At 47.0% G+C, this 20,437-nt stretch overlaps 2 protein-coding genes across 5 annotated transcripts in view; one reads left to right on the forward strand and one right to left on the reverse strand.

Moving 5' to 3' along the window:
* Positions 1-18,015, forward strand: part of LOC125756365 (uncharacterized) — a 32,294-nt gene extending 14,279 nt beyond the window's left edge. The window contains exon 2 of the mRNA XM_049410998.1: positions 17,774-18,015. Within this exon, the coding sequence (XP_049266955.1) occupies positions 17,774-17,985 (212 nt within the window). The 3' untranslated portion in view covers positions 17,986-18,015. The remainder of the gene's footprint in view (positions 1-17,773) is intronic.
* Positions 1-20,437, reverse strand: part of LOC119374467 (uncharacterized) — a 125,678-nt gene that overhangs the window by 78,532 nt on the left and 26,709 nt on the right. The gene's annotated exons all lie outside the window — the stretch shown is intronic.

Genomic DNA, 20,437 nt, shown 5'->3' on the forward strand with positions numbered 1-20,437 from the left:
GATGAGAATGGGGCCGGATATCGCTATCGCGTTCAACTCTAAAAGGCGAAGCTTAAGCGTCCCCCAATTTTTTTTCGCAGTGTAGCGTCACACACGCTCTTTTCCGCCACAACCCCGACATCAGTTGGGGTAAGTGTCTCGCCTATATTAAAGAAAAGTCACAGTTTCACTGCAAGGACGATGCTATGAATGTGATAGCAAGGAATTGGAATGTCACGTGAAGAACGGCAAGCAGATCGAAACTTGCAGCGCGCTGATCAATCACAAAGGGCGCACTAAAAGGTCACACACAGGACGACCGCGAACTAACAACTCTCACAGCTCCACACTTAAAGCGCGCTGCTCAAGTACAAACAAGGACGCTTGAAACGAACGTACAGGTATACACAGGACGAGCGCGAACTAACAACTGTCACAATTGTTACTTCTTTGTGTTTGAGCAGAATGCTCCTTTTGCAAACGCGGCCGCTGCGGCGAGCGAAGTGACCATCGTGCACCTTAACTTCAATGCAAACTTTGCGGTGAAAGCACAATACGTACAAACCGCCCCCATCAGCAGATAAGCGTGTGCGCACGGGCGACCACGCTCCGTAGGAAAATGTTCAGGTGGTAGAAGGAGGAGCGCGCATATCGCAATGAGCGGGGCGACGACCTTTAAAGCACGCCTTTCGCGCCATCTTGCTGGTGATCAAGAGAACACACTGAAGCGCTTCCGAGCGAGGGGTCGCAGGTTCGGAAAATCTTTTTCTCAATTATTTGTGTCTGTGGATATATATATATATATATATATATATATATATATATATATATATATATATATATATATATATATATATATATATATATATATATACGGGACATGACAGCGACGGCAACAGAAAAACCAGCCGGGAGTGTCCATATAATTGCTATATACACAATAAAAGAACTTCACCGACGATGTCTATCGGTTATTTTTTCATGTGTATCGGTTTCGCTGTTAAAACTGCAGTGACAAAATACGAAGCGCTGATACTATATTCAACTTTGCCAACGGCTGAGACAGATAATCGTGAGAAAGACTATCCCCATACCAGACAAAGGTAATACTGAAGATGATGATCATTATGGTGCACCTAGTTTGTGCCCGCTGCATTCTCGTCGGCATTTGAAAGTTGAACTGCTTATTATAAGCACATCTCGCTTTATCATGACTAATGGTACTTCAGTTTACAATTTTTATTTAGTGGTTGTTTCTGGCATAGGTACTTACAGCGCAGAAAAAAAAAAACGCGAACGGAAATGGAGACACGACAAACGAAGCGCTTTTATTCTGTCCGCGTCGACATGAACGACCAATTTGCCCAAAGAAACGCACTGATTTGTTTCTGGTATTTGTTTTACTCTTACTAAACAACTCCTTATCTATCATGCAAACATGTTCGTTAGCTGTTCTTTCATGTTTGACCCTCAGTCGAGACCCGGCTGATCCCACATAGGGTGTGTTCCAATACTCACCGTAGACGGTTAAATAGACAGCCAAGTGGACAGCGGCCATCTTAAGTCATATTCCAATTCTCACGTAGCTCGCAAAAGAGACAGCTTCGAGAAGACGGCATCGGAGACAAAAACGATGCAGGCTACTTTGCTGTCTAAACAACATGGCGGCTCAGCTAATTGCTCGGATCTCGCCGGTATGGTCGTCTGCACTCGAGCAGACGCTTTTCCAGGCGCTCAATATGAGCTTCGTTTAATTTTTCATACATATGAACACGAAAGAAGGTAAAGAAATAACAGTTACGTTTGCTTTTCTCAGCGTTCTCTGGTCCACGCGAGGTGGCGTCACGTCGCTCAGATGTCGTCCAGACACGTTCTATTTCTCGGAGTACCGAGGCTCGATGCTGTCTTTTAAGCTGTCAGCGTGGATGGCTACGATCATCGCTACGATGCCGTCGTGAATGGCTACAATGCTGTCCAAAATTGGAACGCAGCCATAGTGAGCATGAGCCATTCATAAAGGCATTCCGACGAACTAACCAATCTTGCCTCCTGGCTCGTAGTGGGTAAACCTCACCGTTAGAACGTAAGAACAAGGAACATTCTAAGCTCCCTCCCCGAGAGGTCTGAACCGGCCCGCAAGTCCCGTCCTAAGCAGCTCCGAAACCGAACAACGTAAGTCGTCGTCACGTATAGCTTCCATCGAATCGTTCAAACACACTTCATTCGCAAATGGATCCGTCGTCCCAAGGAAGCAGGCTCTCCATACCACGTTATTGGCAAGGCACCGCTCGTGAATGACTATCTAACTACTGAAACATCTCAATCCACTGGTTCGTTGGCTAGTTGTCGAGTAGGCGTTGAGCAGTTACTGTGGAACTCGCCTCATACACAGGCAGTCTGCAGCAACTGCAGCCTGCCTATGTATATGTATATAGATCAGGGGTCTCAAACTCACCTCAGCTAGCGGGCCACCTCATGAAAGTTAGTCTTCCACAAGGGCAGAACAGTGAAGAAGGTTGGAGCGGGGGTAGGGAGCAGGACAGGGTGTAGTTTGAATAAAATGTCAGCGAATTCTGCCACTTTAAAGAAGTCCTTTGCCATAGCTCATACATGGGTCATTTCTGGAGGGGATTCGACGTCAGATTCCAAGAAACATATCGACACTGATCTACAGAATGCCTGAATTCTGGACGCCGATTCTGAAATATCGAGCTTTAGATGCGAAAGAATCTCATGCTTGGGGCGGTGTCCGTTCTGCGGCGTCCGTGCCTATACTGCGCATGCGCCAACTCTCCCCCCTCTCCTCGCGTGAGCGCGAGGAGGTGGGGTGGAGGAGGTGGCGTGAGCGCTGCCTCCGCTTCGTTTCTCCTCTCTCGTTTCTCTCTCTCCGCCACAGCTGTGCGCTCGTATATATTGCGGCGCGCGCTCGCTCCCGTTGCACTCTCCTTCGCAACGGCGCTATGGACGCTCGCGAAGCTGAACGTAAACGGCAATACCGGCAAGCGAATCTCGAAGCTGCGAGGCTGCGAAAGCGCGCGTTCGCTGTGCTTCCGTCATTCTCTCTCTGTGCAACGTGTGCGAAACACAATGAACAACGTCAACGTCGGCGCTAGTTGCAGCGGCAGCGCCACCACCGCGGAGCAGATGAAGGCTCGGGAAGCCGAACGTAAACGTCAGCGTCGGCAAGCGGTAATTCAAACGTCTCGACAACCACCGTCTCACAAGTCACTTAAGAGAAACGAAAATTCGATGCGCACCCCCCGCGATGCTTTCGCATCCCACCATGGTTGCGCGTAGGGGGAGATGATCTGTAATTTTTTGTTCCGCGGTTATGTTTCAACACATGTTAACCGCATGGGGTGCCTCACGAAAGAAATGCTTGAGACCAGCCACGTCTGTGTAGCTCATGAACATACTTCAATCAATAATATAAGACAGTCACGTGCGGGTCAGGCCGCTAGCTAGAGGTCCGCGAGCCCCCTGGTATAGACAGTCTCTTCCCCGTCCTCCTCCTCCTCCTCATTCTCGTCCTCAAGCGCAGAAGGCTTCAACAACTGACGTCACGCGGATGACGTCGAAAGCCTGCCCAATCACCGCCTGTTCTTTCCTAGACCGAAAAGTGCGGACTGGTATTGGCTAGACTTTCGCTGTAGGTGACCATAACGGCTGCAATCCTAAAACCCGTGGTAATTAATATTCTAAAAAAACTAGCTAATAGTTGGTTTAGTTACTCAACAATCGCTTTTGCCGAACTAGGCGTCAACCTAGACAGTTGAATGCAAGGTTTCATCAACTCATTCCCTTCGGTCTTTTTACATTATAATTTGGTACCAGTTTCATGAATAAGCAGGGCCCGTATTCATAAAAACTTGTTGCGCTAAAAGTTTTCGTAAAACAATTTTTCGGCCAGTCACAACGTGGGACATATCATTAGCGAAACTGGCTGACCAGTCGGAAGACGCACTTACGAAAGAGAAGTTTTGTGAATTCGACCCCTGTAAGCTCAGAAGGTCTTTGGCCAGACGTAATACATGTTTGCTTTATATCGAAAACCAAGTTCCAGATGATCCTGCTATCATTTCGAACGTCCTTGTAGAGTATCCATGCTAACACAATGGTGTTAAGCCTAACGAGTTTTATCACGTGTTCTAGGCACGCCGTTTCCAAAGATGACGTCATCGTCCAGCCGTGGTGAAACGACTCAGCGGCATGCGAAGTTCAAAGGCGTGTGGCTCATGTGGGTGGTTGGTTCCGTCGGCGCCGCTATCCTCATGGGGATGACCATCGGCGCGGCCTTCACCTATCCAGCATACAAGTCAAGTCCCGTTGGTACGTAAAAAATCACACCACATCCACGAAGTAAATGATGATTGAGGAGCTGGCTCGGAGAAGATCGGGAAAACCCATGAATCTTTCGTACAAGTCCTCTACCATCATATGAAGACGTGACACACGTTGTTATATACTATACATATATACAGAATGTTTTAATATATTACAATTTTGATGAACTATATACACAATTTACAATTATATACACATTGACAAAGTATATATACAAGAAATATCTAAGAGCGTCTGATTCTCCATTGCCGACACTTGCAGACGCAACACTCCTAATGTTCTTTCAATTTGAAAACTGCCCTCGACACGCGCACGACAAAGTGGCCCTAAAAATAGCTATCGACCGCATTACCCGCTCGCGCTGTGGGAATTAACGGCCAGGCTAGAGGGAAGACAGGACGCGCGTAGCGTTCCTCTTCGATTTCCCACGACGCTTTGAATGGATGGATGCAGGTTACGGCGCGGGACTTCCACCCAGCTTAAGAACCTGGCGAGCCAGCTCCTAAAACATTTAGGAAGTATACAATGCCAGTACGCTCAAGCGGTCCAGTGAATCAATGGCCTAGCCAGGGGGCCGTAAAGGGGACATTGGGGATTCAAGCCCCCCCCCCCTCCTAAATTGTAAGCTTAGACCGCAGCCTTCAGGCGCCCGTTCCTGCGTTGAGCTGCGTCGCCGTCGGCGTCGGCACAACAGATGGAGCGTACGAGGACGAAAGAGAGACTGCCCCAAGGAGCTTTCGACCATGATAGCCAGCAAGCCGCTGAGTTAGTGTCTGCAATGCCTAGTGCCTGCTCGCGCTTCTTGTGACAGCGCAACGCATGCCGCTCGCGCACGGGCACAAGACAGTGGGTTGACCTGCGAGGCTTGCGAGAAGACGTGCGTTGGTCGAAGGGACACTTTGCGCGTGGAACGCTCTAGCGGACCCTTAACGGCCCCTTATAGTCCGGCGGAGCATCCGCGTCAGCCAGCGGCGACGGAAATTGGCGACGCCAGGTTCACCACGTTACGTTGACGCAAAAACCGAGCATTCTATATAGACTCCCACTTGCGCCGCGCCGCGTCGCCTTGACGCATGCGCATTTGCTCAACTTATCGTAAAATCATAACACCATCGTCGGTGATCTTTCTTTCTAATTTTGCATGTGTATGCATACACTAAAACACAGAAACGCAAACATGAACATACGTAAAGATTGATCGAAAAAAGTTATGGGTACTCCCCTGCTATCTATCTATCTATCTATCTATCTATCTATCTATCTATCTATCTATCTATCTATCTATCTATCTATCTATCTATCTATCTATCTATCTATCTATCTATCTATCTATCTATCTATCGAAATGGCTTGAAAGTAACGAAACAAATGATGCACTCATCTTACAATGAGGCACGTACATGTACTCTAATCGCATACGGGAAAAAAGCACACGGTAGATAATTCATTCACCAAAGACGACTCGAAAACAAAACCCATCTTCGTTTCCTTCTCTGTCGATTGCATTCATCCCCCATCTCCTTCCCAGAGAGCTTTCTGCACCTAACGTAGTCTTGCACCGCCTCCGAGATCGGATGCGTTGCAAAGCATTACGCAGCTTACGTGCTTTTGCCGTGCCTCCGTGATCGGCACAGCTTTGACCAAGCTATGATGCCATGTGATGACGTCATCATATCACGTCACAGTGACTTCATGGCGATGTCATAACGACGTCACACCTTTTTGGCGATCTTTGACGTCATGATGACCTCATCAAATGATGATTTCTTGCATCACTTCATGTTCACGCCGCCGCCGAGAGTCAGTCACTTCGTGTTTGATGACGCATCTAAGACTTTCGCCTTACTAAAATCGCTAGTTAGTTGTCCAACTGCAGTGCAATGGAAGAGCGAAATGTATCGTTTTTTGTTTCGAACGTTCTTCTAGTTCTCGAATGGAAAAACAATATCTATTTTCTCCTATAAGTGATAGCGCATCTTCCTTCGGCCTCGGAGACCCCGTGCATGCTGCCTCGGCTCCCCGCATGCGCACAAGGGGCCAATGACAGCTCCGGATCCTCGGGCCCGAGCTCGTCTTCGCCGTGGTTCCTCGTGCGTAGCCGCCGCAAGGCCCAATGCGTGCAATGGAACACCCTCCAGGACTGCCAGGGTTTCGCGCGTCTACACTTCGACAGCCTCTCCCTGTGCCAAGCATACTGCGGGAAAGGTACGAGCTCTACCAGAAGGTAATCGACTCTATAGGACCAATAGGAACAAGAACGGTACTCACGAAACCTTTTTGGTGTTAAAATTGCGGATCGTACACTGGCGTGACATAATTACGATAAGTAAATGAATATTTATTTCCTTGGGAGTCAAGTTGTGGTTCGCAAGCAACCCCGAGGTTACTCGACCAGTTACTGAATGCGCGCAAACGGACGGGACGAAGAAAGTTAACACAACACAAGCGCTGACTCTCAAATGGTGATTTATCAGAATATACAGATTATTTAAACATACACAATACACATAAAGAGCATGCGCAAAGGAGCTGGCGGGGGAATTCAACAACACAAACAAAAAAATTCAAGCTGAGGGGACCGCACGGATGCGACCAAAAAAACCAAGTCAGACAAGCACACTACTGATGAGGTGTAATTATTTTTCATGCATCAATACCGATGTTTGGCTGACTCATGACTCTCCCTGTTTTTGTAATGTAGAATGATTCCACGAGTTCTCTTGTCGTCTGATCATCGTGTGTGAAGAGCACCATCGTATAACTGAAAAGGGGCGTGCACCCCCACGTGTGGCAGAGCGAAGGCGAATTGGTATACGTGCAAGTCTCCATGGATCCAGAGTGTTCCTTTAGCCGTACATGGAGGCAGCGCCCCGCTTGCCCTATGTACACTTTGCTACAGGATCAGGGTATTCGGTATATACCACGCGCAGTGCACATGGCATTGAAGCGTCCCTGCGTTTCACACCACATTTATTAAGGCTAGTCCTTTCCTCTACGTGTTTTTTTTTTGTTGTTCACCAATGGACACAAATAGCCTAATTTATTCTTCGCTGAAAAGAGTGCCTGAACACCATAGCGTGATGCCGCATTTTTTAGTCCATGCGCCATCCTGTGCTTGTGTAAGGCGTGATCGCACATTTTCTTGACACCTATTTTTTTACACCTCTTTCTTCCTTCTTAATCTGTCGCACTAGACCTACGCATACAGGAGTGTTTACAGAAATTGGAAAAACGGCTGCCTGAAGGCGACCCTCCTGCTCAGAAAAGCTGTTTTCCGCCTGGTGCCTACAAGACTTTCTGGTCGCGGCTCCGAGGCTCCACGCAGCGCTGCCCTTCTTCCCTATTTTTGAGTGCCCTAACATGTAATTAAGGAGTGGTTTGACAGATATAGGGCTGTAATGTGTCGACATTATCTATCTATCTATCTATCTATCTATCTATCTATCTATCTATCTATCTATCTATCTATCTATCTATCTATCTATCTATCTATCTATCTATCTATCTATCTGTCTATCTATCTATCTATCTATCTATCTATCTATCTATCTATCTATCTATCTATCTATCTATCTATCTATCTATCTATCTATCTATCTATCTATCTATCTATCTATCTATCTATCTATCTATCTATCTATCTATCTATCTATCTATCTATCTGTCTATCTATCTATCTATCTATCTGTCTATCTATCTATCTATCTATCTATCTATCTATCTATCTATCTATCTATCTATCTATCTATCTATCTATCTATCTCTTTCCCTCTCTCTCTCCGTCCGTCCGTCTGTCTGTCTGTCTGTCTGGTCTATCTATCTATCTATCTATCTATCTATCTATCTATCTATCTATCTATCTATCTATCTATCTATCTATCTATCTAATCTCGCACTCAAAAACGCAGACGCACCAAACGGTCGCTGCACTCAACCAATAGAAACCGGTATGCTGGAGTGCACATGGGAGGACAGAGAAAGCTCCCAAGAGGGACGCAAGAAGTGGTGGTACTACGACAGCCGCGACAGGTCGTGCCACCCGTGGGAACCCGTGTGCCTGGAGACGACCTACGCCAGCCTGCGGGAGTGCGCCGCCGCCTGCCTCAGGAAATACTGATCCTCATCGACGACGGACCTGCAGCGAACAGTTTTGAGTTCGACTCGACTCCATCTTGTCGTCTTGTTCTCCCGAGTCGACTCCGCAAAATCGAAGTGACTTGGAACTGCACCAGCGAGCCGAGCGGCAGCTTGTTAGCTTCACTTCCATACCAGCTTTGATTTTTAAAAAAACGAACTTGTTGACTTGGACTTTGACAAGACTTTGATGGCTTTCCTGCTTTACAGCGAAGCTATCTTAATCTACTCTGTGCCGTCGTCGTCGTCGTGGTCGTCGTAGTTGCAGTAGTAATAGTAGTAACGAAAGAACAGGATATAAGGGCATGTTTTTCTTTTGTTAGTCCCGACCTTAATGAAAACGAACAGACAATGAAGTGACTTCGCAGGAATAACAGCACGACCACGAGACACGAAGACCAGGAAGGACACGGGACAGAGTGCTGACTTCACCTAACAGTTGATTTTGGTACGGCTTGCATATTTATGGGAAACCCCATTGAATCAACAAGATACCACCAAAAAGAACCGAAGAATAAACAAACAAAACAAAAGCCCTCCAAAACCATCTTAACGGTTTATTCTTCGGTTTGTTTGTTTTTTTTGGTGATATCTTGTTGATATCTATGGGGTTGGCCATAAATACGGAAGCCGAACCAAAATAAACTGTTAGCTGAAGGCGGCACTCTGTCCCGTGTTCTTCCTGGTCGTCGTGTCTCGTGTCCGTGCTGCTGTTCCTGCGAAGTTATGCACCACCAACTATAGCCTACTAACAAACGTTACTGAAGACAATGAGGCCAAGAAAGGTAGGGTACTTCTGCGCTGTAGTAATTACGATATGAATGCGAAGAAAGTAAAGTGGACGAAAAGACAACATGACGCCGCCAGGGAGCGAACCTGCAACTTGCGGAAGGTTGTAGATTCGCTCCCTGTCGGCGTAATGTTGTCTTTTGGTCCATTTTAATTCCTTCACATTTATATGATAGCTACTAAATACAGTTACAGGACTATAAATAACGTCCCCTATGCCCTCATTGGCTTCATTTTGTGTTAGTTTTCATTAAACTACTACTACTACTAGTAGTAGTAGTAGCAGTAGTAGTAGTAGTAGTAGTAGTAGTAGTAGTAGTAGTAGTAGTAGTAGTAGTAGTAGTAGTAAGTAGTAGTAGTAGTAGTTAGTAGTAGTAGTAGTCACGCAGGTCACGTGACCAGAGGGCGAGTGAATAAAGATAAACCTAAATGATGATGACGATGATAAATCATGAAGATGTTCGAAATGAGACTAAGCTGTATTAGTCTACCCTCGCATACACTCTCATGCTTACACCTTTGCTCTCCGACGGCTTTCATGGCGTAGAACTGACTGAAAATGTTTCCTTCTCCCTCTCCTCCTGTTATTATATATCTTTTCGGAATCTGTGCTTGCCGTTTTCTTCCACGATTGGCTCACACCCACTGCGAATGAATGACCGAAAAAGAAACAGAATACGTTAAGACAACGTGTGAAATGTGAACTGTACCGCAATCACATACATAATCTCTCACGAAAACCTATTTTCCTTCTGGTGGCTTGACCAAAAGAACACGCGCTTCTACAGTGGGAGTGGCACGTGCGGAACTGGAAAGTTTGTGAACGTCTATAGGCTAAGCGACTTTTTGCTGCCGCACCCTTTCAAAGAAGGCGCCAATAAAACTAAGCACTGCCATCACTGAGCCCCTCGAATGCTAGCTGACAAATTATTATAGAATTCTTACACTTCATCCTACCACAAATTTTCTGTGCTATAGGTTCATTTCACAATTTTTATTTATTTACTGTCGATTTGAGTAGGCCTGCAACTTTAGTTAGGCCTGCAACTTTAGTGCAGTGAATTCCATCTTTCATATAATTCTCATCTACATTTATTTCCCCTTTAAAAAAGCAGTAGAGGCTTTCAAAAAGAAGCAAAGTATTAGTCATTGTGTTATCTTTTATTTATTTACACTACCTCATGTATAAGGAAGTCTCACTTACTGCTATTGCATGCCCTCGTAATTTAGTCCATAATTGTCTTATATGTTCATTTACAAGGTTCTTGTTTCTTTATTTAAAAACGGCATTCTTATTAGCGCGAAAGCCTTAGATGCATCATCAACCGCGAAAATTGACCGTCGGCGTCGTCAACACGAGATATGCGAAAAATCCCCACGTGATGACGTCATCATAACACGTCACTATGAGGCCACAGATCGCCAACACTGTGGCATCATCATGAAGTCGCTGTGGCGTCACATGATGTTTACGATCACGGAAGCAGTGCAAAACCAGGTTAGGTGCAGAAAGTTTTCGGCAGGAGGCGTGGGGGGATAGAATCAATACATCGACTGAGGAAAAAAAAGATGATTTCGTCTTCGAGTCGTCTTATTCGAATGCATAAAGGAGACTGTGAGTATTTCTTTTTTTTTAAACAATTCCACCCAGTTAAATGCCTATTCAATATAGCGTGTGCCTGCCATTCGAAGAAAGGAGTAATTATCATCATTATCATCATCATCATATGATATACGTGCAAGAAAGCGAGAGAGAATAAGAAGGATTCGCATTTGATCGAGCACCAAAATTTCATATAAAATTTGTAGTGTTTCTGTTCAGCAATCTCCCTTATTCTAAGGCACTATAACGTTACATAAAACCACTCAATTATTGGCCAATACCCCACAGTGGGTGTGAGCCAAAGTTGAAGGTGAACAAGAACAAGAACCAGCCGCTCCGATAACGTTGCAACCATCTGCAAAGCTACAAGAGTGCGTTCTTTCAAGAAACAACGCAGCTCGTCAGATGCTCTCCGCGCGCTCGTGGAGTGAGTATAGATTCGTTCACACTTCTTACAGTACGTGCAAACACTAAAGTTGAAAGAAAAACTAGGAGCCGAGCCGCCCGTCAAGCATGCTATCGGTCTGACATTTGGGGAAATTTCGAACACAACAATGCGCTCATTAATCCTTCGTCTTTTCTTTTCCCTGTTCAATATAATCCTTGTTCCTTCTTCTTTCCGTATTCCTTGTTTTATATTTTCCTTGTTATATTTAACTAATAGCATAATATATTCTAGCAACCCATCAAGAACAACTACGCAGTCATTATTTCGAATAATAGCATGCAGTTGTCCAAGACATATGGAGCGACTTACAGGATGTGTGAGTAATTTTCCTAATACTAAATAATTTTTTTTGCAGATTCGTTTCTCTATGGACCGGAACGATTGGGACACCAAACAGCAGTGTGAGTCCCTCTTACGTTCGTGCATGCATGCGATATCCTTTTTCGAAATAACTAACTTAGGAGCCGCATGATCTCAATAACGTAGAAATGAGAGAGCTAATCAGTCGGTGCTAGAACCGTAATGAAACTACATACATACATTACATACATACATACATACATACATACATACATACATACATACATACATACATACATACATACATACATACATACATACATACATACATACATACATACATACATACATACATACATACATGGCATCACGTGACAATACTAGGATATGGATGGCGGCGGAGCAGCATTACAGATGCTTACTTAACTCTGGGAAGTTTTCAGTGCGATATAGACTAACTATTTACGATCACTGTGCCAGTAGTAACGTTGCTGTGGTATCCCAATGGCGCTCATTTCAAAAGTATTTTGTTGACTCTCGCAAATTTTGATGCACTTGACTTTGGGCTGCGCATTATGTGAAGTCTTATATACTGGAATTATTTCTGTATCTGCGTGACGTCTGAATACTGGAATTAGTTTCTGTATCCGCGTGACGTCACACTGCTATGCAACGTCACTGAGAAGCCGCCCCCTCGATATCGAAACAGAAGGTGTCTTTTTAAGGTAGCGGTAATTAAAATATATTCGGTGCATTCCCAGGCACCGCAATACTCGTTTTAGGTTTCTCGACACCAGTATTTTTATTTAGAGCTGCAATCAGAAAAAAAAAATTTAGATTCGTGTCAGTACTCATTCAAGAAAGTGGATTTTGCCGCACAGGTATACCATTGTGTCGCAAACTTTAGGTTTGAACTTCGAACGTTCCGCCTAATTTAATCGGAGCTTCTAATAGGAATCCAACAAAAAACTGTTTTCAGACAGTAAAGGCGGAACTTTTATTCTCCACGGTACCCAGTACTTTCTCTCTGCTAATGTACATACTAACTCGTACCTACGTTAGGAGAGATGAAGTGCTTGTGCAGTGGCGTAACTAGAAAATTTTTTTTCGGGGTGGGAGGGATTTAACTACCCTTTATGCATATTCATGCTTCTGTTTGTATGTGTGCATGCATATATATACGCAGAATTGGAAAATATAGGGAGGGGGGTTCAATCCCCCCTCCCCTAATTCCGCCCTGACTACGCCAGTGTACTGGTGCTTCACCCGTCGGATAGCTCGGATACCTTAACACGTAGGATGTAGAGCTGCTCAGGCCGCGGCTTCAACTCCCGGGCACCAGCGGCCGTATTTCGATGGAGGCGAAATGCGAAAGAACACCTGTGTGCTCAGACGTAGGTGCACTTTAACGAATTCTAGGCACTGAAAATTAATCCGCAGTCCCAGCTACGGCGTGCCTTAGTGGCGCAGCCAAGGGGGTGGTTTAGGGGGTTCAAACACCCCCCCCCCCCCCCCCCCCCCACCACACACACACACCAATTTTTTTTTACATTTCTATATGTGTACACCACGCGCACCTACCAACACACTCTCCGACATGCACACACAGGGGTCGAAACCCTGCCCTGTCTGCCTGCACCACTGGCGTGTCTTACAGTCATGTTGTTGTTTTGGCACGTGAAACCCAAGCAATTATTGTTAGCGCTCGTGTTTCGAACGAGAACTAGCTCACACGACTGTCTCGCAGAGGTGAAGCACAGCGGTTCTGTCGATGGAGCTTATGCTTATTCTTAGATTGTAATTGACCATGGTGGCGCAATAAGGGATGCGAATTTCCCGAGTGAACATGCCCGCTACACGGTTTCGCCGCAGGGTGCGCGAGCACATCAACAGGGTGACCACCGTGCTGTGCGTCATCTTCGCGCTCGTGATGCTCACCTTCTTTCTGGCTACCGTGGCACTCCTCGTGGCAGCTTTAAGTACAGGTCAGTTTATTACAGCGAAATCTGTTATAACTTCACAACAACAGCCGATGTTGGTGGCGTAATTGTCTACAGCCGCCGTCTCTGGTGTCCGTAACCACAATCGCGCACATTCAGAACCGAAAAAATAATCCTGGATCGAGCGGGATTTGAACCCAGGCACCCTGCGTGGCACTTCTACCACAGAGACACGCCGATGCATGAAACTCCTTCGCAAAAGGACCCTATACAGGGGTCATGTCAGGCAAAAGGCAACAGATGTAATTTAACGTGGTGTGAGAGTAAAATGCGAAATGCCTAATGGGGGGGGTGGCTTAAAGCTCCCGACCCATTACAAAGGAATCAGTCGTCATTCTTCATCGTCATCAGCCAGGGGCGTAGCCACGTTAGGGCACACCCGGGCCCGTGCCCCCCCCCCCCCCCCGAAATTTTTTTTTGCCATAGCATACAGAGCAGAAAATGACACTCGACCACATCTGCCTGCTCGTCCCCACTACAGATCAAGGAGGTGCCCCCCCCCCCCCGAAAAAAATTTCTGCCTACGCCCCTGTCATCAGCCACAGCATCAACAAAGTGCACATAATGCCTTACAGGTGTGTAGCGGGTACCCCGCTTCTCCGCACAATGGTGAATAATGACATAGTGGGTACTTGCCTACTTCGCAAGATTATGATGATCTGTGACGTAGTGGGTACCTCTCTCCTGTGCTTGTAGTAATCGCCCCAAGAGAGTTTATAACGGGAACTACAAAGGCCGCTCCTCCAGCTGTCGAAAAAACAAGACCACGCTGTTTATGAATAACAATTGTCAGTTTCTACATCAAGAATGCATGATATGATCATGAGACACGCCGTAGTGGAGGGCTCCGGAAATTTCGACCACCTGGGGTTTTCTAAGGTGCACCTAAATTTAAGCTCACGGGCCTCTAGCATTTGCCCTTCAAGGATATGCAGCCGCCGAGGCAGGGACTCGGTCCCGCGACCTTCGAGTCAGCAGTCAAGCATCGCAACCACTAGACTGACCGAAAGGCTGACTTTTCTTTAGAGAAGTTGACGAAATAATCCGTGAGACACCGAGAAGCTACATCGTTTTTTGTTAAATATGACGTGAGATGAAAAAGCAACGTTTATTACCGTAATAACAGTTAAGATCTCCTACGCAGGACCGCAGCGTCGCCGCCCGACGAAGACCACGACAGAAGCCGAAACGACGCCGCCGCCCCATACGAACAGGTCCGAGATGATGTCACGCCCTAGTAAGTTCCTCAGTGCGTGATGATCGTTCGGTATTGTCTGCGAGAGATAAGAACTCACAGGGTCCCTTTTGCATTCGCCTAATGCGACTCGAAGGCGAAAGCCATCTTCTTTTTCTCCTCAGTCGATGTATTGATATGTTTGGGAAAGTCAACTGTCTGAAACACTCGAGAAGTGTTTGACGTCACGACAATAGCTAAGTGCTATTTCAAGGAGCATCTGTGCAAATTCTCTGTAGGAAGGACAGAGATTACAGTGAGTGGAGCGGACATTTTAAGTCCAGAGCAAATCAGGGGGCCAGCTGTCGTCTCACGTCGTCGGCTCTCAACTGCCATCTCATGTCGTTTGGCATCACGCAGGCAAAACCATGTATAGCATAGCCATGTATAGTATAATAGTATAGCAAGGAAGCTGCAAAGGAAAGTGAGAGGGAAGAGCAGTGATATGAGGGTGAGGAGGAGGGATAAGAGAAGGGGAGAGGGTAAAGCATAGCACAGCCATGTATAGCACTATCAGCAAGGGGGTAGAAAAGGGATGTGAGGATGTGGAGGAGGAGGGCAGAGGGCAAAGCATAGCATAGTCATGTATAGCATAGAATAGCCATGTGTAGTATAGCACGCTCATTTTCAACGAAGGCTCCCTGGGCGCCGTCATAATCCCCTCTCGGCTGTTGGTAAAATCCGCGTATCCCCAGAAATGTACTGATGATGATGATGATGACAACGTTATTGTTCCTCCAGATAAGGAGACCCCCTACTCCCCGAACCCGGCACAGAGGCTTAGGTGAAGGGAGTCGTCACCTTCGCAATTAAAAGCAAGCAAAGAGGTCTTGACTTTCCGCGCCTTCTTTCGACAGGCGGATGGCTTGTTGCTGTGGAGCGGTGTCCTCGCTCCGTAGCAGGGCTTCCCAGGCCTCTCTACAATTTATATTTGCTTTAGCCCGTGGGAAGCTACAGCACTCTCAGATTATGTGTTCGAGGGTCCCTCTCGTCCCACAGTGCTTACACTTGATCGTTTTCTCTATCGTCAGTCTGAACAAGATAAGCCCAGACCGTGTTCACAAAGCTGCCTGCTTGCATACGCCGCCATGCGGCTGCCCGCCTCTTGTTTAGACTTTTATCCGGTGGTGGCACCAGTCTCCTAAGCGACCGATAATTTTAGACAATCTCCGTATAATTTTTCAGACGCTCGTCCATGTTGCGGCGTCGGGCGGCTCCACAGCCAACTGGAAGTAGAGAGCCCGGGCTAATTTGTGAGCCGCCTCATGGCCAGTAACGGAGGTGTGTGTGGAAAACTATCCGAATTTGGACCCCAAAATGTACTACCCAGCCTGTGACGCCAGTTTTGTACTCCCGTGCAACGGTCCAAAAAGGAAGTGAAACCTCCTTCCGTTGAAATCGTTTATATCGAGGTACGGGAACGAGAAGTGAGAGTGAGGAGGTGGAAGAGGAGGGGGAGGGCAAAACATAGCATAGCCGTGTGTAGTATAGTATAGAAATGGGTTGGAAAGAGAACTGAGTCTAAGAAGGAGGAAAATGTGGAAGGGAGATGGCGCCACTACATCACAAATGAAGGTTTCCCTTCCCGCCATGGATGCCGAGCAGGCTGCACCTTTGGAACGTCAGTGCACGATTGCCCGTGGACGCCAGCGTCGCCGAAAGAAGCCAAATCCCTGCTCCGCATTTCCTACAACTTTCAGGTTGCGTGCCACTGTGTACATTTTCTTTTCTTAATTTTCTAGTTGCAACCGACCGTAGACTCCCAGACTGTCTAGGAGTCCACTGCAAAGAGTAGAAGCTATTCACGCCAGCTCGCGCCCTGTTCTATGTAAAGTTTGTTCTCTCACTTATTCCCTTCTCCCTTCCTTAATGTTCCACAAGTATCCCACAAGGGCCTGCTTCTCTATTGCCTTGCAGGGGCGATGGTCGAGGCGGCGCCATTTGATGGCGCCCTCCGCGAAAGCCGATGCGACGCTCCTCGTCTGGTGCACTGCTCCAGCAACCTGACAGCCCTGGTGCGGGACCACGGCTGGTTCTACATGCCCGGTGCCGGTAAACCCGGGACATGCATCGAGTGGCTGCCCGCTCACTTGTGCGTCGTCCAGAAAGGATTCCGTAAGGGCGGAGGATACCGGTTCAGCACCAGGGAGAAGTGCAGCTCGCTCTGCGAGAGAGGTGTGAAGTCTAATCCTGTTATTAGTGGCACTTGCAACGAGTGGCACTCTTGTTTCCCTTCCAAGCACTTCCGGTCGAGCACTTACATCCGGCTTTTCCGGATATTCATAAAATATGTCTTCAAAAATAAATCTATTCAGAAATCGATGGTTCTGGTTCGCGGTAAGAGGTGTATGAGGTGTAAGAGGCTCCGATATCGTATGTATGGTGGATACATAAGATATCGGAGCATAAGTTTAATTTGAGGGTCAATTACCTGCCGGTATAATTAACGAGCATTAATTGAATGAGTTCATTGAAAGAGCTGAGGCTTTCCTTGCGATGAGCTGGGATCGTAGTGGCACCTGGCCACTACGATCCACTCGTTGTGGCCACTCGCAGTGGCACCTTAAAACTGCAAGAAGGCAGCTCCATAAGTACTTTGACATCAACGCCTGCAACTAATGATGATTGTTGGGTTTTAACGTGCCAAAACCACGATATGAATATGGGAGACGCCGTAGAGCAGGGCTCCGGAAATTTCGACCACCTGAGGTTCTTTCACGTGCATCTAAATCTAAGCACACGGCCCTCTAGTATTTAGCCTTCATCGAAATGCGGCCGCGCGGCCGGGATTCGATCTCGCGAGCTTCGTGTCAGCGGTCAAGTACCATAACCACTAGACCACCGCGGCGTGTAGCAACACCCGGAACTGTAGACAGCACTTTCCTCGATGACGCCTGATGAAAACACGTCCTCCCTGACCACCTCTGACATTGTCCACGCAGGAATGCCGCGGAGGGAGTGCGTACAGCCGCTCCCCCTGTCGGCCGTCTACAACTGCACGCATCCGGCGAGCCCGGGCCAGCAGCACTGGTGGTTCTACGATACCGTCAGCCACACGTGTCGCGAATGGGAGCTCGCGTGCGTCTACAAGTCCTACGCCACCATGGCCCACTGCGTACGGGACTGCCTGCCGGAACCGCGGCAGTCCTCCTGACCGGCGCGTTTACGCATGCGCGCGACGGATGCGCGGCATGCGCAATGTTTTCGTGCGCCTACATAAACGCTATGCATTGACTTACGTGCGCACGACGTTACAGTTGTCGCCGCGCGCACACAATTATTTCTCACTTATGCATGAATTAAACTGTTTCTATATCGCCCAGCATGTCCAAATAAACTTTGTCAAATAGATAGCCGCTGAAAGCCATCGGCAAACTACTGTTCAGGCAACCGAAGGCATAGAGACCCGGCATATTAGCACGTCACGCTCCAAACATTCAATTCAAACGCAGAATTCCTGCGTCCACTGAACTTCAGGTAAATAAACGCTTCTAGTTTGCAACAAAAGTTCGACAGATGCGTGTGAAGTACTCTCTACTTTCTAAAATTGTCCAACTTCAAGCTTGAAAACAGCCATCCGTACCTCTCGCCGGCACAGCGCTGCTGCCGTTGGACCCTTTGGGCGGTGCGCGAAGGCGAAAAGGTCACGTGTCGCCAACCGGCCTATCGCAGGGCGCGGCGGCTGGATCAAGACCTTTTGCTACTTTTGAAAGATAGAGGGACTGTAGAGCAGCCGGGATTGACACGGCACCTAGGGGCGCGAATGTCAACCACGCGCTTATTACTACGTGGCCTCCGAGATCTGCTTCGGAAGCGCGATGAAACGGGAACACGTGGAATACACCAGGGCACAAGAACACCGAGATGCAATTGCCACTACCAGGCACCTAAATAAAGGATTAGCGTCGCCTACAATCTTCTTTCTCAATGAAGAAAAAAAGTAGCTGCATTGATTATGAAGGTACTTATTGTGTTGTTTTATTTCTGACTAAAAAAAACACTACCTCGACAAATATCTCTACGCTTACTGGGCGTGCAACCATTGCAACCATATAACTAAGGAAAAACAGAAAAAATAAAGCCAGTTCCGTGTCTTTGAAATCTGAGCAAATAGCGGAGCTCGACAGCAAGCGCCAGCACCTGGCGAACGCAGACTGTTTGTTTGTCTGAGTTCTTTCTTCATCTTTCTTCATCATCGTCTTCTTTCTTTCACCTTTCTCTCTTGATCTCTTTCTACCTTGCCCTCTTTCCTCCTTTCCCGCCTCCTATCCCTCAAACCACTCCAGTTCACCCTCACTTCCTTTTCCGACCCGCTTACTACACTATACCATGCATGCCTACGCTATGCAAAGAGCAACTTGGCGCACACCGACTGCCTGTGGCGCAGAAACTATATTAACGCGATAGCGTTAAAGAGCTCGTATCGCAGAAATTCCGCCGTCGGCGTCGGAGCCGTTGGTTGTGAGCGAAAAATCATCATCTTGTCCGTGACCGAAAAATCGAAAAAGCTGCAAATAAAATAAATAATAAAAATGTTGGGTACGAGTGAGAATCGAACCCAGGCCGTCTGCGTGGCAAGCAGGTGTTCTACCACACAGCCACGCCACTGCTTGGAGCTGCACTGAAAGTAACTTTCATGCTTCCCAAAAATACGCGTCCTGTATACAGGTGTCAAAGTACGAGTTGTAATATCGGAGTAATATTGCGTGGTACAAGCGTACATTGCCATCGGGCGTCATACCATGTCAATATCATAACGACTTGGTGGTTTAAAGACAGCCACCCATTACAAAAGGCACACACATTATTGCGCGTATTCCCTTAAGACCACGTAGTGGGTGCATCGCAACTTCGAAAAAGTTTCTCGCGCATAATAGCTCCTGGTTTAAAGCATGCTACCCATTACCTAAGGCACACACCTTAGTGCGCGCATTCTGTTAAACACTCGTAGTGTTGGAACTGTGCACTAGGAACAGAATATCGCTATCGCGTTCAACTCTTAAAGGCGAAGCTTAAGCGTCCCCCAATTTTTATGCAAGGGTATATGCTATGTTTTATCCTCTCCCCTCCTTCTTTCCTTCCTCCTCTCCCTCACTACCCTTTCCCACCACCTTGCTATACTATATTACGCATGGCTATACTATGCTGGGAGCTGCTTGACACATACCCGCTTTCTGTGGCGTATATGCGCGGAGTTTTCTGTCTGCGACACCGACCTTACTGCGAGCTTAAACAGCTCCGCTGTTACTAATAATAATAATTAAACCAATGTGATTGAAAAATAAGCTGAACTTAGATAACCTTAAAGGGGTACTGACACCTTTTTTTCGAAGGCGAGTTTACTCTGCCGTACAAACCTCCTGTATGCAGAGGCGGCTCTGAGCAGGTATGAAGCTCAGGAAATGCTGATAAGATATCTTGATTTGATATTAAAGTTAATTTTTCCATGGCGCACCTACTGACATCGACACTAGCTTGACGTCAGGCTACAGTACAAATTCTGGTGACTTCACGCAGCAGTCTGGCTAGTTGTAGTGACATTAGATACCAAAACTTCCAAGATGGCCGCTTGTGCGTCATCAAAACTTCCAAGATGGCCGCATGTG

Source organism: Rhipicephalus sanguineus, chromosome 11 (assembly GCF_013339695.2).
Source record: "Rhipicephalus sanguineus isolate Rsan-2018 chromosome 11, BIME_Rsan_1.4, whole genome shotgun sequence".
NCBI lineage: Eukaryota > Metazoa > Arthropoda > Arachnida > Ixodida > Ixodidae > Rhipicephalus > Rhipicephalus sanguineus.